This window comes from Sardina pilchardus, chromosome 1 (assembly GCF_963854185.1).
Source record: "Sardina pilchardus chromosome 1, fSarPil1.1, whole genome shotgun sequence".
NCBI lineage: Eukaryota > Metazoa > Chordata > Actinopteri > Clupeiformes > Clupeidae > Sardina > Sardina pilchardus.
The window spans coordinates 29227174-29250816 of NC_084994.1; the positions used below are offsets into that span (position 1 = coordinate 29227174).

General features: G+C 41.9%; 12 protein-coding genes across 12 annotated transcripts in view; 7 read left to right on the forward strand and 5 right to left on the reverse strand.

Moving 5' to 3' along the window:
* The window catches only part of LOC134087480 (NACHT, LRR and PYD domains-containing protein 12-like), a 100038-nt gene extending 98248 nt beyond the window's left edge, over positions 1-1790 (reverse strand). The window contains exons 1-3 of the mRNA XM_062540997.1: positions 1711-1790; positions 178-237; positions 1-42 (exon numbers count right to left, since the gene is read on the reverse strand). The exon at positions 1-42 is cut by the window's left edge and continues 53 nt beyond it. The gene's annotated coding sequence lies outside the window, so the exon portion shown is untranslated. The remainder of the gene's footprint in view (positions 43-177; positions 238-1710) is intronic.
* A 3119-nt stretch (positions 1791-4909) lies between these two features.
* On the forward strand, positions 4910-5242 carry LOC134087960 (histone H4). Its single transcript, XM_062541832.1, has one exon. It carries the CDS (start codon positions 4918-4920, stop codon positions 5227-5229), a length of 312 nt encoding a protein of 103 aa, XP_062397816.1. The 5' UTR covers positions 4910-4917; the 3' UTR covers positions 5230-5242.
* Positions 5243-6112: 870 nt separating this feature from the next.
* LOC134087920 (histone H2B-like) lies at positions 6113-6502 on the forward strand. The gene has a single exon (XM_062541770.1). The coding sequence runs from the start codon at positions 6113-6115 to the stop codon at positions 6485-6487; it is 375 nt and encodes a 124-aa protein (XP_062397754.1). The 3' UTR covers positions 6488-6502.
* A 622-nt stretch (positions 6503-7124) lies between these two features.
* On the reverse strand, positions 7125-16974 carry LOC134077981 (uncharacterized). Its single transcript, XM_062533615.1, has 4 exons — positions 16572-16974; positions 13824-13981; positions 8428-8822; positions 7125-7542 (listed from the first exon to the last, which is right to left on the reverse strand). The coding sequence occupies exons 1-4, from the start codon at positions 16972-16974 to the stop codon at positions 7125-7127; spliced, it is 1374 nt and encodes a 457-aa protein (XP_062389599.1).
* Positions 8027-8801, reverse strand: LOC134087855 (histone H2A). The gene has a single exon (XM_062541654.1). The coding sequence runs from the start codon at positions 8799-8801 to the stop codon at positions 8424-8426; it is 378 nt and encodes a 125-aa protein (XP_062397638.1). The 3' UTR covers positions 8027-8423.
* On the forward strand, positions 12374-12780 carry LOC134087928 (histone H2B-like). Its single transcript, XM_062541782.1, has one exon. It carries the CDS (start codon positions 12385-12387, stop codon positions 12757-12759), a length of 375 nt encoding a protein of 124 aa, XP_062397766.1. The 5' UTR covers positions 12374-12384; the 3' UTR covers positions 12760-12780.
* LOC134087977 (histone H4) lies at positions 13764-14090 on the forward strand. The gene has a single exon (XM_062541856.1). It carries the CDS (start codon positions 13767-13769, stop codon positions 14076-14078), a length of 312 nt encoding a protein of 103 aa, XP_062397840.1. The 5' UTR covers positions 13764-13766; the 3' UTR covers positions 14079-14090.
* On the forward strand, positions 14908-15297 carry LOC134087912 (histone H2B-like). Its single transcript, XM_062541759.1, has one exon. The coding sequence runs from the start codon at positions 14908-14910 to the stop codon at positions 15280-15282; it is 375 nt and encodes a 124-aa protein (XP_062397743.1). The 3' UTR covers positions 15283-15297.
* Positions 16975-18571: 1597 nt separating the features above from the next.
* Positions 18572-19162, forward strand: LOC134087848 (histone H2A). Its single transcript, XM_062541642.1, has one exon. The coding sequence runs from the start codon at positions 18583-18585 to the stop codon at positions 18958-18960; it is 378 nt and encodes a 125-aa protein (XP_062397626.1). The 5' UTR covers positions 18572-18582; the 3' UTR covers positions 18961-19162.
* A 509-nt stretch (positions 19163-19671) lies between these two features.
* Positions 19672-20162, forward strand: LOC134087798 (histone H3). The gene has a single exon (XM_062541555.1). The coding sequence runs from the start codon at positions 19683-19685 to the stop codon at positions 20091-20093; it is 411 nt and encodes a 136-aa protein (XP_062397539.1). The 5' UTR covers positions 19672-19682; the 3' UTR covers positions 20094-20162.
* A 498-nt stretch (positions 20163-20660) lies between these two features.
* LOC134087896 (histone H2B-like) lies at positions 20661-21058 on the reverse strand. The gene has a single exon (XM_062541732.1). The coding sequence runs from the start codon at positions 21048-21050 to the stop codon at positions 20676-20678; it is 375 nt and encodes a 124-aa protein (XP_062397716.1). The 5' UTR covers positions 21051-21058; the 3' UTR covers positions 20661-20675.
* A 1779-nt stretch (positions 21059-22837) lies between these two features.
* On the reverse strand, positions 22838-23193 carry LOC134087955 (histone H4). The gene has a single exon (XM_062541819.1). The coding sequence runs from the start codon at positions 23176-23178 to the stop codon at positions 22867-22869; it is 312 nt and encodes a 103-aa protein (XP_062397803.1). The 5' UTR covers positions 23179-23193; the 3' UTR covers positions 22838-22866.
* Between the last annotated feature and the right edge of the window lie 450 nt (positions 23194-23643).

Sequence of the window (23643 nt, forward strand, 5' to 3'; positions counted from 1 at the left end):
ATGTTGATAGAGATCAGAGAACCAGAGGAAGTCGCCTGCGGCCTACAATGGAAATCAATATGAACACTTAAACATGAGACCATTACCACTACTAAAGGTGTGTTGCTTTGACTGTGACAATAAATACAGACAGAAGGCTATAATAAGCTACAAATGATAATAGATTATAGGACTGACTCTGAGGTGAAGGCGGCTTTTCGATAAAAGGCAGTGTATTTTTTTTCCATCAGTTTGAGCCTTGAAAAGAAACATTTTATTTTAGTGTATTTTATCCAGTTATTTAAAGGGATATTCCGCCATTTTTGGAAATACGCTCATTTTCCACCTCCCCTCGAGCAAAACGATCGATATTTACCTTGTTCCCGTTCATCCAGCCATTCTGTGAGTCTGGCGATACAACTTTTAGCTTCAGCCTAGCATAGATCATTGAATCGGATTAGACCATTAGCTTCTCGCCTGCTAGCTTCATGTTTAAAAGTGACTAAGATTTCTGGTAATTCTCCCATTTAAAACGTGTCTCCTCTCAAGTTAGAAAGTGCAATAAGACCAAATGAAAATGAAACCTGGCGTTTTTCTAGGCTGATTTGACATGGAACTACACTCTCATCTGGCGTAATAATCAAGGCAACTTGCAAACGTACCATAGGCGCAGTGATATCGTACGCAGCATCTGAAAATAGTCCCCATAGACAACAAGCAGTAGTAGTGCCAGTAGTTTGCAAGTTGCCTTGATTATTACGCCAGATGAGAGTGTAGTTCCATGTCAAATCAGCCTAGAAAAACGCCAGGTTTCATTTTCAGTTGGTCTTATTGCACTTTCTAACTTGAGAGGAGACACGTTTTAAATGGGAAAATTACCAGAAATCTTAGTCACTTTTAAACATGAAGCTAGCAGGCGAGAAGCTAATGGTCTAATCCGATTCAATGATCTATGCTAGGCTGAAGCTAAAAGTTGTATCGCCAGACTCACAGAATGGCTGGATGAACGGGAACAAGGTAAATATCGATTGCTTTGCTCGAGGGGAGGTGGAAAATGAGCGTATTTCCAAAAATGGCGGAATATCCCTTTAAGACATCATAGGCCTATAACAGTAAGGCCTGCTGTAGGCTACATACATGCCCATTCATGTCAGTGTTCGTGTCGTTGTGAAGTAGGCTAGGCCATTTCACTGCGGTCAACTCAGCCGCCGTTCGTTCATCCGTCACTTGGGCCTACCTAATTTTTTAAGATCCCAACGTCTTCTGACATTGTGGTAACAACGCAACTCAACAACTCAAAGCACTTGACTAAACAGCAATAGCCTTCAAAGTCCGCGCGAACGACATGCGTTTACTTCCGAGTTTTAAAATAAGTTAGAAACCGGCTGAGTTGACCCCAGTGCCATTTCTACCTACCTCTCTAGGTCTAATAGCGTAATTATAGGCCTAACTCGTTTATTTACAATTATCTACGTTTCAGTTAATCAATTTGGGCAGATAATTTTATAAGGTTACATCAAGGCCTATTTGACTTAAGTCACAACGCAAATTGGGCTAAAGTCAGGGTCTGAACGGTGATATGAAATGTAGGACTGGTGAATGAACATCCATGACGTCTCCGACTGGTGTCCCACTCTAATTATCTCTAGACCACGAAACCGACATCAATTAACGCTTCTCTGTAATTAATCACAACCTTACATTTAAGTAACTTTATATAGGCCTACTTACTCCGATAAAACGTCCGAAATCTTCTTGACAGAACACCAGATTCTGTCACGATGTCTCTTGAGTTTTACTTTCGATTTCACTTGTTCCGCGTTCATCACATGGCAGCCGCTAGGCCACACCTACACGCACACACCACATTTGACACCACAGACAACGAGCAAGATCACAGGCCTAATAGGCCAGTCAATCTAGCGTTTGACCCATAACTAATTGCAATAGTAATCATTCGAAGTTTTTTGTGATCCCTATGCAAAGGGAATATTAGATATTACTTCATATCACCTCAGAAATTAGGAAATCAAGTCAAGTCAAAATCAATGCGTTTCATTGGAAGTAGGGCCTACATTATAGAACAAATGATTGTCAATGATATGGTATGATGGAAGTATCTCAGTGCATGCCAACTCACTTGATATGTTGTCTAAAGGTCAATATCTTCCTTATGTGACTTGACTTGATTTCCTCATTTCTGAGGTGATATGAAGTAATATCTAATATTCATAGGCTTTTGGTATCCAATATAGAAGCAAAATGCAGCAATTATTTTGAAGCTGACTGTACCTATTGTTCAGATTTAGTTTTCTAGAAATATATGCAAATTATTGCACATTTAGGTAAAACTGGTCTCATTTGCATATCTAAACATCACATTTCAGAAAACTTGCAATACAAAAAATATTTGCCTTAATGTGAGTAAACAACTGTGAAAGTTTCAATTTGATATCTATAGTTTAAAATTTTACCCATTTCACCTGTAGTAAATCCCAATGGCAAAATGCATTGGAAATTGCTACCTTTGACCTTGATTACAAGTATGTTCCACTAAATATAAATGGGTATATTTTTAATATGTGATGCAGGAGGGTTTAAGGATCAATAAAAAAGTATGAACCATTACTATTGCAATTAGTTTAAGTTTTGGCCCTTTTTTGAGCTAGATTGACTGGCCTATAAGCCAATAACGAGCAGAGGAAGCAGAGTGGGCTGTAGGTCCTGAGGTGTCCTAAGGAAGGCTATAGGTGCCTCTCATGCAGCGTTACGTCCTCCCTCGCTCCTCGGGCCTCGATCCTGATCTACATAGAATTATCTGTCGGTGCCGTGGTTTTGAAATGGTATATTTACCACTGTGAAAACACAATGAAGAGTTAGTAAAATGTGTATATTCAGCAAACACTGTGTGTTTTGCACTGTGCATTTAATAGGCTACAGTAGCCTACATTACACATACTGGTTGGGGTCATTTTGAAATGTCTACTGTACTCCATTATAGACAGAATACCAGCTGAGATCAGTTGCATTTTTTTTTATATCAGGGCAGCAGTTTTCAGATTACATTTTGTGCATACATAAAATAAATAAATAAAAAAACAACTGATCTCAGCTAGTGATCAGCTGCTGATAAATCTATCTATCTTGTCCTGTCCATGCACCACCTGCCACAAACTCCATGTTGTTGTCTTTGTACTCTTGTACTCTGCACAATGACAACAAAGATGAATCTAATCTAATCTTAGAATCTAATCTAATTTATGTATTTTGTGTCTGAAACAGGACTCATGCCCGTCACACGCTGGCATTCTTGGCTTCCCATCCTGACCATATCAAGATGGTGGACAAGTTCGTCCCTCAGAGAGATCAAGACACTATCAGGAACATCATCAGGAAATGCCCAAAAAAGTAGGTGCAAACCACTAACACATAACATGTATCTAGCATTGTCAAAAATTGGCCAACATCTCTACATGTTATCATTTAACCTCAGAGAACACCATGGAAACCATCTTAGCAATGTGTCATTTTGTTTTCCCCCTGCAGTGCCAGTAATATTCATTGAAGACAACCTCCAAGCTGGAAGAATGAAATGATTAACTGGTCCACACACACATCACATTTTTACAAGTTGTGAATCAAGAAAATCATAAAATGTGCCCTTAAGTAATCCAACCGTACAGCTGCTGATCCAAATTAAGGAGTTCAGTTCTGGCAGCAACACAGGATCATCCAGCCCACCAGCAGCATTCCAGCAGCATTCCAGCAGGACAGAGCTCCCTGTGCTCTCATTCCAGTCTGTTTCTCTCTCAAGCAGCTCTGTCTACGCCCCCCAACCAGCTACAATATTCCAACACCTGTTTTAATGATTTGGATTTTGTTTTTTGTTCATCTTCTATCTTTACGTTTCCTTTTTTCTCAACAAGGCAGAAATAAAGGAGGAAAGAAACAGTGCTCTTGTCTGTCTCAGTTGGCTCAACATCGCTAATAATAAACGTTGCCACTGGTGTGCCGATTCGTACATGTACTGTAGCATGCATTGCAGTCTTACAAAACTAGACACAACATATTGTGATACAAACTTTCGTTCTCCAAATCAGACATGGGGGCAGGTCTGAACACAGAGCTTAGCACATGTTCACAATCACGTTATAACGCCCAAAAAGTGAAGTTCAGTGCTCTGAGCCTCTGCCAAGTCCTCTTTTCTTTCTTTTTCTTTTTTTTAATATTTTTTTTTTTATCTTTTACCTATTTATTTATTTTTCTTTTTCATTTATGTCTGTAGTTGAATGGACACTTGAGCACAAGGAATTTCAATAGGCTTAGCAATGCTTATTTATACATGAAAATGAACTTTGAAGTGTGTGTGTGTGTGTGTGTGTGTGTGTGTTTGTCCTCGATCATATGAATGTCACAACAAAACAACAAGTTTGTGACAGCTTGAATATTGTGGAAAACCAAAGCAAAATTGATTTGAAGTTGTTTGAACCCCTTATAATTATGCATTTCCAAATTCCCATTAGATTCGTGTTCAGCATAATCTGCAGACTACACTAACAAAGCAGCTGCAATCTAATCAAATTGCTTGCAGTTGCAGTTTAGAACTGTGACTGTCCTTTAAAACATGTGATATTGTGATTGAGCAAAAAAAGTTGCGATAAGTATCAATGTCGGTCCGGCTTTGTTGTTCGTTATAGTAGATGATGCCATAGATATATATAGGTTCTATATCTATGGATGATGCTGAGAGGTGGGATGTTTTTGTGACGTATGCTCGCCTACATGCAAGCGCAGTCTCCGTTCAAAAAAGGGAGGGGCAGTGAAGGGGGCAAGGGGTAGTGCTTAGTAGTCTTCACCAACGTCCTCTCTGTGGGAACTAGAATGAGTTGCGAGGCACAATAACTACATTCGTGCTACTCGTTCCCAAAAAGTCAAAATATGTCTGGTAGAGGCAAAGGAGGCAAAGGTCTTGGAAAGGGAGGCGCAAAGCGTCACCGCAAAGTTCTTCGTGATAACATCCAGGGGATCACCAAACCTGCAATCAGACGTCTGGCTCGCCGTGGTGGTGTGAAGCGTATCTCTGGCCTCATCTACGAGGAGACCCGTGGTGTGTTGAAGGTGTTCCTGGAGAATGTGATTCGTGATGCCGTCACCTACACAGAGCATGCTAAGAGAAAGACCGTGACCGCAATGGACGTAGTCTATGCTCTGAAACGCCAGGGTCGTACTCTGTACGGATTTGGTGGTTAAGGATCAGATTTCTTTCTCGACACAACACAAAGGCTCTTTTAAGAGCCACCACTTCCTTATAAAAAGTAGTATTTCATATAGCGTAATGTGAGTTATACGCCCTACATGAGTTCCGTCTATATGGTCATACCAAATGGGTCTGGAGCCTTACGATCCAATGGGATCCATGCTTGATTGTCAAGAATAAGCCAAATGGCAAATCTCTAACTTTCAGGAGGGTAGGCCTACGACGGCATGCGCGTGCTGAAGTGATCGAATAGTAAAATGAGGGATATCAAACAACACTGCCAATGTAATATATTAAAAAGCATGTAGGCCTATGCTAGTTGCATGCCGAACAGTCCTACATAAATAAATCATTCATATCAATCACCTTTTATCGTGCAAAAGTGTCCTCAATATCATATCGAACATCATATCCAGTCGAGCATACATTTGTCTTGGGTTTAGAGGTGAGAATCTGTGGAAATGTACAGTGAGCTTCCAGTTAGTTCAAGGGTTGTTTCATGTTTTACAGTAAATGTATCTCTTTTTTTGTGCAATGCTGTAATAGCGTGTTTTCTTGATACTGTTTGTAACTGCATGAATTGCAACGCTGCATGTATTTAACTATTAAGCGTACCATCAAAGAAAAGTGCGGGAAAATAACCAAAGAGAGATATGTAAACTGATGATCTGTGGGTGGTGCTAACCTTACCTTATGACTGCCATTTTCGATGCAGAATGACCAATCATGTCTGAGTATTTGGTTTCAGAGGAATATGATTGGCCATTCCGGCCGTAGGTGTGGCGAGTGACGCAGTTCTACATCAGCATAGAGCTATAAGTACCAAATTGCTTCTTCACAGCATTACTCTCAATTTTTCACGATCGAGATATCATCATGCCAGATCCAGCGAAGCCTGCGCCTAAGAAAGGCTCTAAGAAAGCCGTGACCAAGACGTCCGGCAAAGGAGGCAAGAAACGCAGAAAGTCCAGGAAGGAGAGCTACGCCATCTACGTCTACAAAGTCTTGAAGCAAGTCCATCCTGATACCGGTATTTCATCCAAGGCTATGGGAATCATGAACTCCTTCGTGAACGACATATTCGAACGCATCGCTGGAGAGGCTTCCCGCTTGGCTCACTACAACAAGCGCTCCACCATCTCTTCCAGGGAGATCCAGACCGCAGTGCGTCTGCTTCTGCCCGGTGAGCTGGCCAAGCATGCTGTGTCTGAGGGAACCAAGGCTGTTACCAAATACACCAGCTCCAAGTAAAACCGAATCGTGCTTCAAAACCCAACGGCTCTTTTAAGAGCCACACACGTTATCTTTGAAAAGTGGTTCCAACATAATCATACCTAGCTGTACCGCTAGTGCTAATCCCATTATTGATGAATATTTAAACGAGACCATGGCGTGGAAGAAACATCCAGACCAGGTTAAAGTTCCAGTAGGGCTCAGTGATTAACGCTGAAGTCTGAAAATGGAAGGCCAGCAAAAAGAGAAACAGCCCGCTCTAGCTAGAAACCTTTCAAAGAAGCAGTGAAGTGCTGGTGTCATGTGACGAGTTCGGAAGCAATTGCTTCAAGTCTAGTCTGGCCTAAGACCGAGGCATTACTAGTGTTAACTATTCCCTATAGGTACATTTGCATTCCTCACTTTAAAGAGGAATATATGGATATGCTGAAGAAACTTTTTAATGTCCTGAATTTCAATGTCCTGTCTTTAAGTGTTTTTATTTATTTAAAGTTATTCCTAAGCTTTTTTTTATTATTTGAATAGCCTACGTTAAGTCAATATTAGACCAGGATAGATCTGGGGAATAAATGTTTTAAGCGTTTTGGAAAAAAAGTTTTTCTGAATGTTTAGGTGGCTCTAAAAAGAGCCTTTGGATTTTTGGATTTCAAGAAAGTTAAGCACGCTCCCCACGTATACGACGAGCCAACTGGATGTCCTTGGGCATGATTGTCACTCTCTTGGCGTGGATGGCGCACAGGTTGGTGTCCTCGAACAGACCAACGAGGTAAGCCTCGCTGGCCTCCTGAAGAGCCATGACAGCAGAGCTCTGAAAGCGCAGATCAGTTTTGAAGTCCTGGGCGATTTCTCTGACCAGACGCTGGAAGGGCAGTTTACGGATCAGCAGCTCAGTAGATTTCTGGTAACGACGGATCTCTCTCAGAGCCACGGTGCCAGGCCTGTAACGGTGAGGCTTCTTAACGCCGCCGGTTGCTGGTGCGCTTTTACGCGCAGCCTTGGTGGCGAGCTGCTTCCTCGGGGCCTTGCCTCCGGTGGATTTGCGGGCTGTCTGCTTGGTTCTTGCCATTGCTACTTAAACTTCGGGTTTAAAGCGTATCAACACACATGCGGAACGAGTGGCCTATATATAAAGCATACTACCGCAGCCTGACCCCTGTTTACGTCAGGTTTTTGGTCTCCACTGATTGGTCTTCCAAGTTCCCTCCGAATGGCGCCTGACATTGAATGCAATGCCCACCTCCTAAAAGCCCCTGTGATTGCTTCACTATTGGGATTCAATATAAATTCTGAATTATTGCCTAAAATTACAAGATATTCACTTAATCACGATAGGTCAGTACATATAACCTGATAAAGAAACAAACAAAATAAAACATTGTGTTAGCTAGCACGTTCTAACACAAATTATGACCTATTTGCGAAATTTAGTCATTCCTTCGTGTTTAGGAAAAGCCAAACTGCCATTAACATGGTGTACAACCATTACTACAACACTACCACAGCCCAGCCATTCTCTCTACATGTGACAAATCACTGTTTATTGCAGTATCAACATTCGTTGATCAAACAAAATTAGTCAACAATCCCAAGTCCCAATGTCTGCATTCTTTGTTACACCACGAGACTAAACACATTTCGGTTCACCGTCCGCAATGTCAAAAAAGGGATTTTTATCCTGATCTTGAGTGATTAATCCCAGTTCATTTTCTCTTGGAAACAATTCAGCTGAAGTAAAACCGTTGCTTAGTGGCTGGTTAAAGACGGGACGGATGGGGAGTTATAGATCCGATGTATGAGGGATTGTATTTGATAAATTAGCCTACTTCTCAATACACGCATGCCGAGAAATATGTTTTAAATAAAAATCATGTTAAAGGAAACTTGGAAGTGCCCTTTGATAAGCATTTGGGTGGCTCTTAAAAGAGCCTTTGTTTCAGACTTGGAGAGAACAGATTTACTTGGACTTTTCGGTCTTCTTGGGGAGCAGCACAGCCTGGATGTTGGGCAGCACACCACCCTGAGCGATGGTCACACCACCGAGCAGCTTGTTCAGCTCCTCGTCGTTACGCACAGCCAGCTGCAGATGGCGAGGAATGATACGGGTCTTCTTGTTGTCACGGGCAGCGTTACCGGCCAACTCAAGAATTTCAGCGGTCAGATACTCGAGCACAGCAGCCAAGTAGACCGGTGCACCAGCACCGACACGTTGGGCATAGTTGCCTTTACGCAGCAGCCTGTGCACACGGCCGACGGGGAACTGGAGTCCAGCCCTGGATGACCGAGTCTTGGCCTTTGCTCTTGCCTTGCCTCCGGTTTTTCCTCTTCCACTCATGATTAAATGATCACAGTACGTCTACAAAGTACAATGCTTCCCGCTTGTCAGGCACGTTTAAATATATGACATCAACGCAGGGCTGCGCCGTGCCTCAGTGGCTGAGAATACAATGCTAAGAGCCAATCAACGTGTAGTTTGCCCTCTTCGTAATTTCAGTTCCATTTGGCGCTTACCCCGCATACACACTGTCTCCGTCCGTCAACGGATCACGGAGGTTGGATCTGCCGTATGTGTATTTGCATACACGTGATCTGATTGGCTGACGGATCCGTCGCTGCCTGAAAAGTTGAACATTTCTCAACTTTCTTGACGGAGGCAACGGAGCTGAAGCGACGGACGGACCCACAATGCATTTCGAGTCCGCTCCATGCAAAGTGAATGAGATCCGTTGACGGACGGAGACAGTGTGAATGCGGGGTTAGCAGCCAAGTATCAGCACATTGTCGCTGAGCATTACATTTAGCATGTGTTTTAGTAGAGAAGTAGTTTCAATTATATCAAAGTTTCCGGATTAATTCAATGGTCATAATAAACCAGTGAAAGTTCCTGTGGTGACGCAAGTAGTTTTCAGGACACTTAGCATGTAGCAAACTGAGATGGTTGTGTTGCATTACGTTTGATACTTTGTGACACATGTTACTGGTCGTGGTTGGCAGCCCACAGTGTAACAAACTGAAGTGGTTGTATGATGCAAGATTCTGGATGATTTGTATCATGCTTGGAGGCAAACTGGGGAACAGAAGAAAACAAAAGCCTGTCAATTATGTTTAGAGAAAAATAAATATACGTTGTGTTATGGAGCATACATATATGGTATGGAGCATGAATGTGTAGGCACAATCAAGAATAAACACATTGAAGGACGTTTTGGTTGGCTCTTCAAGGAGCCTCTTTCCTGGGGCTTTTCGCTGCCTTATTGGGTGCAGCTGGCTTCTTGGCCTTCTTCACTCGCTCCTTTGCCACTTCATGTTCCACTCATCTTCCTAAGTGCCCTTTGGAGATGGTCTTGCCCATGGCCTTTTGCTAATTCAACAATTACAATTAGCCTTCAACATTTAATGCAGGTTTTTTTACAATCACTTTGCTACTATTTTCAGAACCTTGATGACATTTTTCACAACTCTAGACACGAAACTCACAACCAATGATCAAAATGCAAGATCATTTTTCAAACCTCTAACCCTTTTCTCAATTGCTTGGATACAATACACTTACAACTTAGATAATTTGGTCATTCGACAAAACTCACCTGTTGAATATGGTACAACTTAACATCAAATAACTGCTATTTCAGAAGGCAATTCACACATTACATTTCAAATGAGCGTCTATTCATTTCCTTACAATGATCTAACTATCAATCGATACAACTGCTCAAAATGAATAGTAACTGTTGCATTGCTCTTAATGCATAGTTGTATGGACACAGAATTTTCCATGTTTACTGCAAATCATGAAATTTGCAAGATACTGTAACGAGATTCACTGTCACCAATTACTGTGGCGCATGAACCAATTAGACTACAATATCCCTGGATGTAGCCTAATATTTTACAATGCTTCATCAGGCTGTCTCTTTTTTCTATTTCATTTTTTTGTTTTTACTTTAATTAAAAAAACCTGATGTTGTGATTGTACTGTAGTGTTTCGCATCAACATATTACAAACTTTGTTCAATGATTCATTCCACTGTGTTGGTAGTATTCGCTCTACTACTGCAGTACTTTTACAGAGATGTATTTACTGTACTGTACATGTAGTACCATAATGAAACCTGTATCACCTATTTTGTTCTACAATATCTAATGATTGTACGAACAATGACACATGAAACTATCGGTTGCTTGTGTGCGGTTGATCTATGTTTCAGGGGTATTTCACTGTAAATTAGTTTTTTGAACCAATGATTGTGCAAGTGCAAGATTTCTTTGAAGATGTGAATGCACAATCCAATGTTTTGAACATTAGTCAGCCTGTGTTACAAGTGGTAACCGTTTTGAGTTTTGTGAAAGTAGTAGCAGAGTGATTGTAAAAAACTGTAATATGTTCAAATAAACATATACCTGGCTGACCCCAGTCAGTTTAAGTCACACTGATGTGAAATGTCACTTGTGTGACACACACTGACCACAAATGGAGGCCTAGCACCTCTTCCTTTCTTAGAAAAGATGACATCACATGCCATATAGCAGACACATTTTTAGTCCAAAGGGACTCACAGAACATATGCCACCTATGGCAACACATTCTGTGTTTGTGTGTGTGTGTGTGTGTGTGTGTGTGTGTGTGTGTGTGTATGTGTGTGTCTGTGTGTGTGTGTCTGTGTGTCTGTGTGTCTGTGTCTGTGTGTCTGTGTGTCTGTGCGTGTGTGTGTGTGTGTGTGTGTGTGTGTGTGTGTGTGTGTGTCCTAGATCAAATAAAAGTCACAAACAAGAAGTGTTATGTGAATATTTTGGATTGAAAACCATGTTTGGGTCAGCTCCCAAGGGTGTCAGTAATGCAGGTGAATGTAAAGATTAAAATTGTGAAATAATTTTGTGCCTAATTTGATTGCCAATGTTGTTTGTTTCCATAATAATTATACATTTCCCAATTTCCATTAGATTGATGCTGGAAAGTTCATCAGGAACATTACCCCACAATAATTCCCTTTTATATTTAGTTTAGAACAAGTATAATAATCTAGATACGCTCCAAAACAGCTGTAGCAGACTTTAAGCAGAACATATAAATGCCCCACTTGAATTCAGACTCACTGTAAAACTGTGGCACTGAATGACCTACGTCCCATGTTTGCCAACAGCAAGTCATGTCCAAATGTGGAACTTCCCAGAATAAATAAAAAAACAAAACAAACAAAATGCAAAATTGCCTGTCTATAAAGAAAATAACATAAACACGTATGTTTATGCCATGCCAAAAATCCTATCCCATTTCATAGTTTGAGTCATTAGGCCTACATGCACACACCTTGATCCAGTTACCTTTAAAAAAAAAAAGACAGTCAAGTGTATACATTTTGTCTGTTAGACAGGAACGTTAGAATATATAGGCTATAGAATAGGCTGTACAGTTTCCAAAAAAGCCAAGGGGAGTTTTTGTGTTTTACTGTAAATGTTGTTTTCTTGTAGGCCTACAACGCTGTAAAGGCCTGTTTTACTATCAAGATGTATGGCAACACATTGCAGCACAGACAGATCAGTTAAGGACAATTTAACATGTGTAAACACACGTCATTGATGATTCGGGGAGTGCAGTCAAATACCTGTGAAAATTTAAATCATGAATCGCAACGGTAAATGTAAAGTTATGTGGCATATATTTCGAAGGATTCAGAAGAATGTGCGGGAAAAGAACAGAAGGTGGCGTAAACTGATGATTGGTGGGTGGTGCTAAACTTACCCTTCGATACAAAGTGACCAACCGTGTGAGTGTTTGGTTTCGGAGGGAAATTATAGCCATTCTTGTCGCTGCTGTGAGAAGTGACACAGTCCTCTATTTGCATAACGTGGGGTATAAATATACCGTGTAACTCAAAATTTAAAGTACTCTTAGTTTCACTACGACCGAGGAAACAACAATGCCTGATCCAGCAAAGCCTGCCCCCAAGAAGGGCTCCAAGAAAGCCGTGACCAAGACTGCCGGTAAAGGAGGAAAGAAGCGCAGAAAGTCAAGGAAGGAGAGCTATGCTATCTACATCTACAAAGTCATGAAGCAGGTCCACCCTGATACCGGTATTTCTTCCAAGGCTATGGGAATTATGAATTCCTTCGTGAATGATATCTTCGAGCGTATCGCTGGCGAGTCCTCCCGCTTGGCGCATTACAACAAGCGCTCCACCATCTCTTCCAGGGAGATCCAGACCGCTGTGCGTCTGCTTCTGCCCGGCGAGCTGGCCAAGCACGCCGTGTCTGAGGGGACAAAGGCCGTCACCAAGTACACCAGCGCCAAGTGAAGCGTTAATGTAACGCTTCCCAACCCAAAGGCTCTTTTAAGAGCCACCCACATTCTCTTTGAAAAGCAATTCCTTTATACTCTTATTCACCGTCTTTAAACTAGTAGAGAGAATATAACACACACACACACGCACACACGCACACACGCACACACACACACACACTCTTTCTTCTAATTGCCTCATGGTTGCAACACATGGAAAGGATCTAGAGTAGACACGGTCAAATGTAATTTATCTCAATAGCCTTGCACTAATAGTGTGTCATATAGCCTATATGTGCTTTTGGCTGATTTAGTGATTTTAGTTTATATTTACCATAACCTACTCATCACCACTATGTTTTCTGTTTCTTGCTTACAGTTGATTTCATTTCGGTAGCTTTATCTGCTTGGGTTCGTAACGATTATGTCCCAAAAGCATATTAGAATTGCAATGATTGGTGTAAATGTAAACGTCAACGATGGTGTTAGGAAGCTGACCAGGAACAACAGTCCATAAGAACTCCCTTTCAATATACGGTATTGAATTGGCAACAAACTGGATATAGGGAGGAAAAAAGACCACCATGCATTTGGAGTAGACTTCAGTAAAGGCCCTAGTGAACCAAAAGGCAAATGGCATAACTACTACTTTGGAACAAATAGTCTAGAATAATCTCTATAGTCTTTACAACGCAGAGGTAGAAGAGTATAAACACATTTGCTGTTACAGTTAGTCGACTGTCCTTTGAAACATGTTGAATTGTAATTAAAAAAAAAAGTTGAGAAAAACATCAATGTCGGTCCCACTTCGTTTCGTGAGTTGGAGTGAAGGTGAAGCTAGGGCGTGGGCGTTTACTGGGGACGCATATTAAATGACCGCACATTCAACGTTCAGAAAAAGGAGGGGGCGCGAAGGGGCAGTGCTTGGTAGTTTTCACCAACGTCCTCTCTGTTTATGTTAATACGAGTAGTGCGACACAATTTCAATACATTTGGTACATTCGGTCAGAAGAGGTTAGAAAGATGTCCGGCAGAGGCAAAGGAGGTAAGGGTCTTGGAAAGGGAGGCGCGAAGCGTCACCGTAAAGTTCTTCGTGATAACATCCAGGGGATCACCAAGCCTGCAATCAGGCGTCTGGCTCGCCGTGGTGGTGTGAAGCGTATCTCCGGCCTCATATACGAGGAGACCCGTGGTGTGTTGAAGGTGTTCCTGGAGAACGTGATTCGTGATGCCGTTACCTACACCGAGCACGCCAAGAGAAAGACTGTGACCGCCATGGACGTCGTCTATGCTCTGAAACGCCAGGGTCGTACATTGTACGGATTTGGTGGTTAGACATCAGATCTCTCTCTCTCGTCTAAATTCAAAGGCTCTTCTAAGAGCCACCCAATTCATTACGAGAAGTAATGTTCCTTTCTTTATATAGGGTAATAAGTTATAAGCCATACACTTGAATTCATTATCATTGGCGTTAGGCCTAAGCTATTATATTGTGATGAGATTCGAAAGACTGGGGCATGGTTGCCAAATGCCAAGAGGAAGCTAAGCCATGTCCAAATGTGTAGCTTTTATGAAAATGGGGGATTAATAAACTCCAATAAGATGCAAGATCATGAGTTTATTTCAAGTGGCCTAAATCCCATGGGTGTTTCCTATGTTTTTTGCAAAGCACTGTACAAGCTTGTTTGCTTTATACTGTAAATGTATGTCAACAACTAGCCCTCACCTGATGCATCCTCCACCTATCTTTTGATCACAAAGTCAGTAGGCCTAGCGTTTCGGCATCCGGGTTGCCAAAATCAACTCAGGGGGGAGGGAATAAGTGATTGCAGTACCAGTTTTGGCCAAAATACTGCATACGGTTCCTTTAATTACAAGATTTCGAACGATTATTTTCCCTCAGAAGAAAAGTGCGGGAAAAACAAACAAAAGAAGGTGGCGTAAACGAATGATCTGTGGGTGGTGCTAACCTTATCTCACTGACTGCCCCCCTCGATACAAAATGACCAACCGTGTCTGGGTATTTTGTTTCGGAGGGAAATTACAGTCATTCTGGTCGTGGGTGTGTTTAGTGACGTAATCCTTAATTTACATAGAAAATGACATATATACCAGGTAACTTCATTATATGAATCACTCTCTCTTGCATAATCGCGAGATCATCATGCCAGACCCAGCAAAGCCTGCGCCCAAGAAGGGCTCCAAGAAAGCCGTCACTAAGGCGGCTGGTAAAGGAGGCAAGAAGCGCAGAAAGTCCAGGAAGGAAAGCTATGCCATCTATGTGTATAAGGTCCTGAAGCAGGTCCACCCTGATACCGGTATCTCTTCCAAGGCGATGGGCATCATGAACTCCTTCGTGAATGACATCTTCGAGCGCATCGCTGGAGAGGCCTCCCGCTTGGCTCATTACAACAAGCGCTCCACCATCTCTTCCAGGGAGATCCAAACCGCAGTACGTCTGCTTCTGCCCGGTGAGCTGGCCAAGCACGCCGTGTCCGAGGGGACAAAGGCTGTCACCAAGTATACCAGCTCCAAGTAAAGTGTTCACGTATCGCTTAACCCAAAGGCTCTTTTAAGAGCCACCCACATTCTTTGAAAGGTTGTTCCAACACAATCATACCTAGCTACATGATTGCACTACTGCAAATCCGATTGTTAAAGAACATTTTTGTGGATTGAGAATTCCTTTCAGACCAGGGTAACGCTGTCTGAACGCGAATGAAAGCCAAACAGCCCCGCTCTAGATTACTATATAGAAACTACGAACCTTACAGAAGCAGAGGTTTCATCCATCACTGTTTCCAATTTGGTCTTACCCTGCGATCCATTTGTATCGTAAGTCACCCGCCCGAGTTGTAAAGTGTAAATTACCCAGCTTTCTTGCGGCATTTTACGGAGGAACGCCCCCTTTACCTCGGAGTACTTGCGAGTACCCCGAGTTGGGCTTACGACCTGTAAACAAACATGGCTGCGCCCATAGTCGAGATGAGATGACATGTGTTTTCTTTGTTTTTGTACCGTGTTGGTCGTTTTAATGACAATGGAATGCTTTAACACACTAGATTGCATTGCTGCTTCAATCCGGTCACCAATTCATACATTTAACGGTCTTGCTGTGCGTGCAATACAATGTAATGATTTGTTTTCCAGCTGGTTTGCTAAAGAGGCTAGCACACAACAATAACAATGACTAGCTAGCCTGCTAATGCCCATCTAGCTCATTAGAAATGCGACAGCACTTGTTGAAATTGCCCAAAAATGTTTTTATTATTCATTCCCATTGACCATACCCAAAAAGGGAGAATGAGGGACATCTGTTTGTGTTCTAGACAAATGTCCAGCACTAAGAGACAGTTGCTGCCCTGGTGGCATCCATGTTCTTTCCCAAAAGACTACAAACTCCAGCGTTCACGCTAGCCACGAATTTTCACATGTCGGGCGGGTAAACGTACGAGACTGCCAACACTAAATGGAATGCACCAGTCTGGCCGAAACCGAAACATTACCAGTGGTAGGTACACATTTGCATTCCTCACTTAAGAGCTGGATATGCTCAGGAACAGTTTTAACTTCAAACGTTCTATATAATGTTACTCCATTTATTTTTATTCATTACAACGTTGAGTACGTTCGTTGGTAAGTCAATACCAGACCAAGATAAATCTGAAATATATATATATATATATATATATATATATATATATTTATATATATATATATATATATATATATATATAGGCATTTTGGAAAATAACTTTTCAGAACGTTTAGGTGGCTCTTAAAAGAGCCTTTGTGTTGTCGAAGAAATTCGACATACATTTTAAGCACGCTCCCCACGGATACGACGAGCCAACTGGATGTCCTTGGGCATGATGGTGACCCTCTTGGCGTGGATGGCGCACAGGTTAGTGTCCTCGAACAGACCAACGAGGTAAGCCTCGCTGGCCTCCTGAAGAGCCATGACAGCAGAGCTCTGGAAACGCAGATCGGTCTTGAAATCCTGAGCGATTTCTCTGACCAGACGCTGGAAGGGCAGCTTGCGGATCAGCAGCTCAGTGGACTTCTGGTAACGACGGATCTCTCTTAGAGCCACGGTACCTGGCCTGTAACGGTGAGGCTTCTTCACTCCACCGGTAGCCGGTGCGCTTTTACGCGCAGCTTTGGTGGCGAGCTGCTTCCTTGGAGCCTTGCCTCCGGTAGATTTACGGGCTGTCTGTTTGGTTCTTGCCATTGTCACTTATTCTTCGAGTTTAAAGAGTATGAACTTACAGGCGAAACGAGGATATAAGCCCTCCGACCGCAGCCTGCCCCTCGTGTACGTCAGGTTTTTGGTCTCCACTGATTGGTCTTCCAAGTTCCCTCCGAGTGGCGCCTGAAATGGAATGCAACGCCCACCTCCTAAAGGCCTCTTTCAGTGCTTTGTTTCACTATTCAGAAAACCGTTTCAATATAAATGCTGAATTATTAACTTTAATGCAAGAAATCAACTTAATCATGATAGGTCAGTACATATAACCTGATAGGCTATAGAAACAAACAAAACAAAACATGTTGTAAGATAGCACGTTCAAACACAAATATTTGGTGAATTTAGTCTTTCAATTTCCCTCGTGTGCATGCCAACTCACTTGATATGTTGTCTAAAGGTCAATGGGTGCGTCTCATCATGCCTCCTCGATCCTCGATGCTCGATCCTCGATGGGCGTTCCCACTGATCTATAACTAACACTGGATAGACTAACCCATTGTTTCCCCCCGATCATTCTTTATGTAGATCAGTGAGGATCGAGGCATCGAGGAGCGAGGGAGGACGTATAAACGCTGCATGAAATGCACCCAGTATCTTCCTTATGTGACTTGACATGCATTGAGATACTTCCATCATACCATATCATTGACAATCATTTGTTCTATAATGTACTTCCATCGAAACGCACTGATTTTGACTTGACTTGATTTCCTCATTTCTGAGGTGATATGAAGTAATATCTAATATTCCCTTTGCATAGGCTTTTGGTATCCAATATAGAAGCAAAATGAAGCAATTAATTTGAAGAAAAATTTGATGAATTATTGTTCAGATTTAGTTTTCTAGAAATATATGCAAATTATTGGATTAATTGGATAAATTATTATTGCATATTTAGGTAAAACTGGTCTCATTTGCATATCTAAACATCACATTTCAGAAAACTTGCAATACAAAAAATCTTTGCCTCAATGTGAGTAAACAACTGTGAAAGTTTCAATTTGATATCTATAGTTTGAAATTTTACCCATTACACCAGTAGTAAATCCCAATGGCAAAATGCATTGGAAATTGCTACCTTTGACCTTGAAAAAAAGTATGTTCCACTAAATATAAATGGGTAGATTTTTATATGTTAATTAGATATACCTAGGGATCATAAAAAACTTTGAATGATTACTATTGCAATTAGTTATGGGTCAAACGCTAGATTGACTGGCCTATATCTCAGGAAGCTTTGTTGGCTCAGTGCATTATGGAGATAAAGATTAGATATTACTTGTCTTATAAGCCACCCGTTTATTATATATGTATGTATTATTATTATTATTATTATTATTATTATTATTATTATTAACAAAAATAAGAATTCATTTAATTGTGCTGATGCGCTCAAATGGAGGTGGGAGCATCAGTGCTAAATAGATTTCAAGATGATGTCACGCACGGAACTACACGGTGATTGGCTCTCTGTATTGTGCTCCTAGCCACTGAGGCACAGAGTAGCACCGCGCCGTAGTGAACTAATAAGACATGCTTTGCCATTTGGCATCATTTTAGCATTCCGACGAACTCTCAACAGCACGTGAAATGAGTGGAAGAGGCAAAACCGGCGGCAAGGCCAGAGCAAAGGCAAAGACTCGTTCATCCAGAGCTGGACTCCAGTTCCCCGTGGGCCGTGTGCACAGGCTGCTGCGTAAAGGCAATTATGCTCAGCGCGTCGGCGCTGGTGCACCGGTCTACTTGGCTGCCGTGCTCGAGTACTTGACTGCTGAGATCTTAGAGTTAGCCGGTAACGCTGCTCGTGACAACAAGAAGACTCGTATCATTCCCCGCCATCTGCAGCTGGCTGTTCGTAATGACGAGGAGTTGAACAAACTGCTCGGTGGAGTGACCATTGCTCAGGGTGGTGTGCTGCCTAACATCCAGGCTGTGCTGCTGCCCAAGAAGACCGAGAAGTCCAAGTAAATCTGCCCTCTCCAAGTCTCCAAAACAAAGGCTCTTTTAAGAGCCACTCAAATACCCATAGAAAAACAAATTCCATATAGTTTTTTTCATCAATTTCTGCAAATTCGACCACTTACACAAGCAGTTGAAAAAAAAATAGAACCCTTTTTCTCTCGGAACCTGACCACTCTTCCCACTCAAAATGTCTCGCACTAAGTCGCTGTCCATAATCTTCTATATTGTATAATTATCTTATTAGCCATATTATGAAGCAAATAAGTTTATAGTTAAAAAATGTTATTTCGTTTATCACTCCGGACTCGTAGTTAATCAGGAAAGACTGCAATATGTTTAATATGACGCAGTCCTGCAATTGCATTGATGTTTAAAAATAATAAGGCATATATTAGTGGTACTTTGTGGTTTCCCCATTTATTTTATTATTAAACCGTTTACAAGTCCATTGTTTGCTGTCTTTCTTTAGCAGGATATATGCATGGGCATAGTGCATTTATGTGCATTTATTTTACTTATCATTAAACTTTTCGAAAAGTCAATCCACAGAACGATATAGGCCATTACGGGGATGGACTTTGTATTTTGAATTTCAGGCGGCACTTGTAGGACCAATCAGCGGAGACCAAAAACCTGACGTAAACAGGGGGGCAGGCTGAGACCTAGTCCTTATATACCCACGTTCTGCGGTAAATTTCACTCATTTCAATTGCCAGAACGATTTAGCAATGGCCAGAACCAAGCAGACAGCCCGTAAATCCACCGGAGGCAAAGCTCCGAGGAAGCAGCTCGCAACCAAAGCTGCGCGTAAAAGCGCACCAGCAACCGGCGGCGTTAAGAAGCCTCACCGTTACAGGCCTGGTACTGTGGCTCTGAGAGAGATCCGTCGTTATCAGAAGTCCACTGAGCTGCTGATCCGTAAACTGCCCTTCCAGCGTCTGGTCAGAGAAATCGCTCAGGACTTCAAGACCGATCTGCGATTCCAGAGCTCTGCTGTCATGGCTCTTCAGGAGGCTAGCGAGGCTTACCTCGTCGGTCTGTTCGAGGACACTAACCTGTGCGCCATCCACGCCAAGAGAGTCACCATCATGCCCAAGGACATCCAGTTGGCGCGTCGTATCCGTGGGGAGCGTGCTTAAATCATTTGAAGTCATTGAAATCAAAGGCTCTTTTAAGAGCCACCTAAATATTTAAAAAATGCTGTTTTCCAAATTGTTCTTCATTGCTCTTTTATATTAAATAAATGTTTTGTGTCTGTACAAAAGCATTGGAAAATATAATGTTATAAGGCCGAGGAATCTTATGAACATTAGACACAACACTTCGGAGCATTGTCACCAGTTTCGTACTTTAGGCTGAGTCAACAGATATGACCCCAGGTAAATACATGTAATATAAAATAAATACTAAACTTTCTCGAACGTAACCTGGTCCTTGTCTTCACCGTTATCGTGTTCTCTCAACACTTATTAACAGAATTTAAGACTCTCGTGTCCACTGCATTTTGGATCGCTATAAGCAGCCGTTGCCATACAGATCTAGCAGGCCATCATACGTGGTCCAATTTATTGTCATCTTTTATCCAGCAATGTGCTTTGGATAATTATTGCAGGAATGTGACAGCAGTACAATTAGTAATAAATACATGGAATTACTTTTCAAAGACAACGTGGGTGGCTCTTAAAAGAGCCTTTGAATTTAGGTATGTTTCCAATTCAGTTTTACTTGGAGCTGGTGTACTTGGTGACGGCCTTGGTTCCCTCGGACACGGCGTGCTTGGCCAGCTCACCGGGCAGAAGCAGACGCACTGCGGTCTGGATCTCCCTGGAAGAGATGGTGGAGCGCTTGTTGTAGTGAGCCAAGCGAGAGGCCTCTCCAGCGATGCGCTCGAAGATGTCGTTCACGAATGAGTTCATGATACCCATCGCCTTGGAGGAGATACCGGTATCAGGGTGGACCTGCTTCAGTACTTTGTACACGTAGATAGCATAGCTCTCCTTCCTGGACTTTCTGCGCTTCTTGCCACCCTTACCCGCGGTCTTGGTCACGGCTTTCTTGGAGCCCTTCTTAGGGGCAGGCTTTGCTGGATCAGGCATAGTGATGTCTCGACTATTTAATCGATAATCTAATTCCCATTTGAAATGACCTGGTATATATGTCAAGTGTTATGCAAATGTTGGTTTGCGTCACTTTACACACCCACGACCAGAATTCGCTGTTATTTCCCTCCGAAACCAAATACATTGACACGGTTGGCCGTTTTGAATAGAACGGGCAGTTAGGGAAGGTTAGCACCTCCCACAGATCATCTGTGTTCACCACCTTCTTTTGTGTCCTTTCCCGCACTTTTCTTCGGAATGTTTGCACAACAAAACTATACTTTAAAAATGCCCGTACTGATTGTATTGCAGTTTTAAAGAATGCCATAAACGAAGGTATTTACAGCACAATGCAAAGGAAAAACCAACAAATTGACATCTGGAAAACCATATGAATCATCGTCATTAGTCACCTGTAAGGAAGTGAGACATTTAGTTACAGTTTTTCACAGTTGCTTAAACACTAAACCCCATTCTCTGAATCAAATTCTCAAGTGCCTGAACACATTTGTTGGATTATTCCCTTTTTTGGCAAAACCATAGACTACTTTCACCCATTTGACCATACTCATTAACCCTTTTTGCAAAACTCTAAACACATTATGCATTCTGATGCACTTCTTAATTATATTGATAACCAAACAAGGCGGAAGTTGAACACAATTAAAGCACAGTTGTCTCCATCTGAACACTTCCACTCAAAATTGATAACACTTGTGTCCAATGATGTGACAACCAATAGAAGTCAGTTCAGAGTTGACAGAGATACAGGGGACAAGGACTACAGTAGAGGTGGGGTACAAGGAAGAGGAGGGTGCAGGTAGAAGGAAGAGGATGAAGAGAAAGATAGAGTCCCAAGAGTTGCAATACTGTAAATGATGAAATTTGGGCAAAAATCATTGACCATATTCTGGTTCATGGAACGAGAGAAGCAGGACTTTGCGTCCAACTCAACATCAGCAGCTTCAATAATCCAAAGATTCAGACTACAGAACAGGAATTGTGTACATGTCCATTATCATACAGTAAAGTAATCACTGATCGTCCACTGTTACTGCACACTTTACTGTGAGCGCAACTCTGAGAGAGTGGAAGAGCTGAGTTATCAGTATGTCCAAGTAAATGTAAATTCAGACGCAATAGTACAATATTGCATACTTACAGTCTGTGACTTCACAGTACACATTCTGTACAGTCTCGGTCTGTATTTCTGTTCACTTACAAAACTATCGGTTTATTTCTTCATACAGAAAATATTTCTCTATATGTGCTTATTTTTTTTTTTTCATTGTGATATTTTATTTAGTAAATTAGAATGAATTAACATTCCTCCAGGAGCAATACACACAGCCCTGAAAACTGTGTCTTCCATTGTTTGGTGCATTGTCTTATCACTGCTCTGCAGGAGTCTAATTTTGCGCCGGATGTGTGAATGATGAGACCATTAGTGAGTTTCGAGCCAAACTAAGGTTACAACTAGCTCAATTTTGCGTTTAAACTCAAGCGATGAAAGGCCTTTGTTTTGGGGGTAGAAATATCGAGCATGTTTATTTTCTGTATGATCAACCTTATATTTAAGCACATTTAATCAAAACAACAACAGTGCACTTCTGTGACCCTTTCTTTATTTTTCTAATATGAAGCTGAATGGCTATTGGCATCCATGCTTTTAGGTTAGTCTGATTATTTTAGTGACAACAATGTAGACTACATAATCTGATTAAAGTGGAATACAAGCCTTTTGTAAGTAAATGAGTGGCTCTTAAAAGAGCCTTTGGGTTTGTCAACGGAGAATTTTCTAAAATGGTCATTTTTAACCACCAAAACCGTACAGAGTACGACCCTGGCGTTTCAGAGCATAGACGACATCCATGGCGGTCACGGTCTTTCTCTTGGCGTGCTCGGTGTAGGTGACGGCATCACGAATCACGTTCTCCAGGAACACCTTCAACACACCACGGGTCTCCTCGTAGATGAGGCCAGATATACGCTTAACACCACCACGGCGAGCCAGACGCCTGATTGCAGGCTTGGTGATACCCTGGATGTTATCACGAAGAACTTTGCGATGACGCTTTGCGCCACCCTTTCCAAGACCTTTGCCTCCTTTACCTCTGCCAGACATCTTGTGCTTTTTTACCAGTAACGGTGGGAAGATTATGTATTGGATGTGTCGTGCAACTCGTACTAGTATCCAAAGAGCGGACGTTGCTGAAAACTACTAAGCACCGCCCCTTCAATATCCCTCCTTTTTCTGAAAAGAGATTGCGGGCATTTCGCGTCAATACCTCATCAAAAATGAGGAACTTTTTTCTATATGTTTCAAAGGTTAGACTGTAGGCTATACCAAGTAGCCTATACATGGTTTAATGACCAACCTGAGTAAATCTCAGTTAACCTAAGTTAACTGGTAGGCTATATCTCCTAATAGAAGAGCTCTATGGCTTAATTTGCCAAACAAACCAATGCCATTGTGTAAGGTCTACCACTTACTCTGAATCAACTAAAGCCTACCTCACACTGACAAGATTTGGGAAAGATTCTTGAAAGATTGTAGTCGTTCAATCTTGTCAGTGTAAGGTAGGCTTTG

What these genes read in the sequence shown, in the direction of transcription:
- LOC134087960 (XM_062541832.1), top strand. Translation starts at nt 4,918, where the DNA reads ATGTCTGGTAGAGGCAAAGGAGGCAAAGGTCTTGGAAAGGGAGGCGCA.
- LOC134087955 (XM_062541819.1), bottom strand. Translation starts at nt 23,178, where the DNA reads ATGTCTGGCAGAGGTAAAGGAGGCAAAGGTCTTGGAAAGGGTGGCGCA.
- LOC134087912 (XM_062541759.1), top strand. Translation starts at nt 14,908, where the DNA reads ATGCCAGACCCAGCAAAGCCTGCGCCCAAGAAGGGCTCCAAGAAAGCC.
- LOC134087920 (XM_062541770.1), top strand. Translation starts at nt 6,113, where the DNA reads ATGCCAGATCCAGCGAAGCCTGCGCCTAAGAAAGGCTCTAAGAAAGCC.
- LOC134087928 (XM_062541782.1), top strand. Translation starts at nt 12,385, where the DNA reads ATGCCTGATCCAGCAAAGCCTGCCCCCAAGAAGGGCTCCAAGAAAGCC.
- LOC134087848 (XM_062541642.1), top strand. Translation starts at nt 18,583, where the DNA reads ATGAGTGGAAGAGGCAAAACCGGCGGCAAGGCCAGAGCAAAGGCAAAG.
- LOC134087977 (XM_062541856.1), top strand. Translation starts at nt 13,767, where the DNA reads ATGTCCGGCAGAGGCAAAGGAGGTAAGGGTCTTGGAAAGGGAGGCGCG.
- LOC134087896 (XM_062541732.1), bottom strand. Translation starts at nt 21,050, where the DNA reads ATGCCTGATCCAGCAAAGCCTGCCCCTAAGAAGGGCTCCAAGAAAGCC.
- LOC134087855 (XM_062541654.1), bottom strand. Translation starts at nt 8,801, where the DNA reads ATGAGTGGAAGAGGAAAAACCGGAGGCAAGGCAAGAGCAAAGGCCAAG.
- LOC134087798 (XM_062541555.1), top strand. Translation starts at nt 19,683, where the DNA reads ATGGCCAGAACCAAGCAGACAGCCCGTAAATCCACCGGAGGCAAAGCT.
- LOC134077981 (XM_062533615.1), bottom strand. Translation starts at nt 16,974, where the DNA reads ATGGCAAGAACCAAACAGACAGCCCGTAAATCTACCGGAGGCAAGGCT. An exon ending in TCGTCGTATCCGTGGGGAGC is followed by an intron (nt 13,982 to 16,571) that starts GTGCTTAAAATG and finishes TGCTCGGTGTAG; the next exon opens with GTAACGGCATCACGAATCAC. An exon ending in TTATCACGAAGAACTTTACG is followed by an intron (nt 8,823 to 13,823) that starts GTGACGCTTCGC and finishes TGTACTTTGTAG; the next exon opens with ACGTACTGTGATCATTTAAT.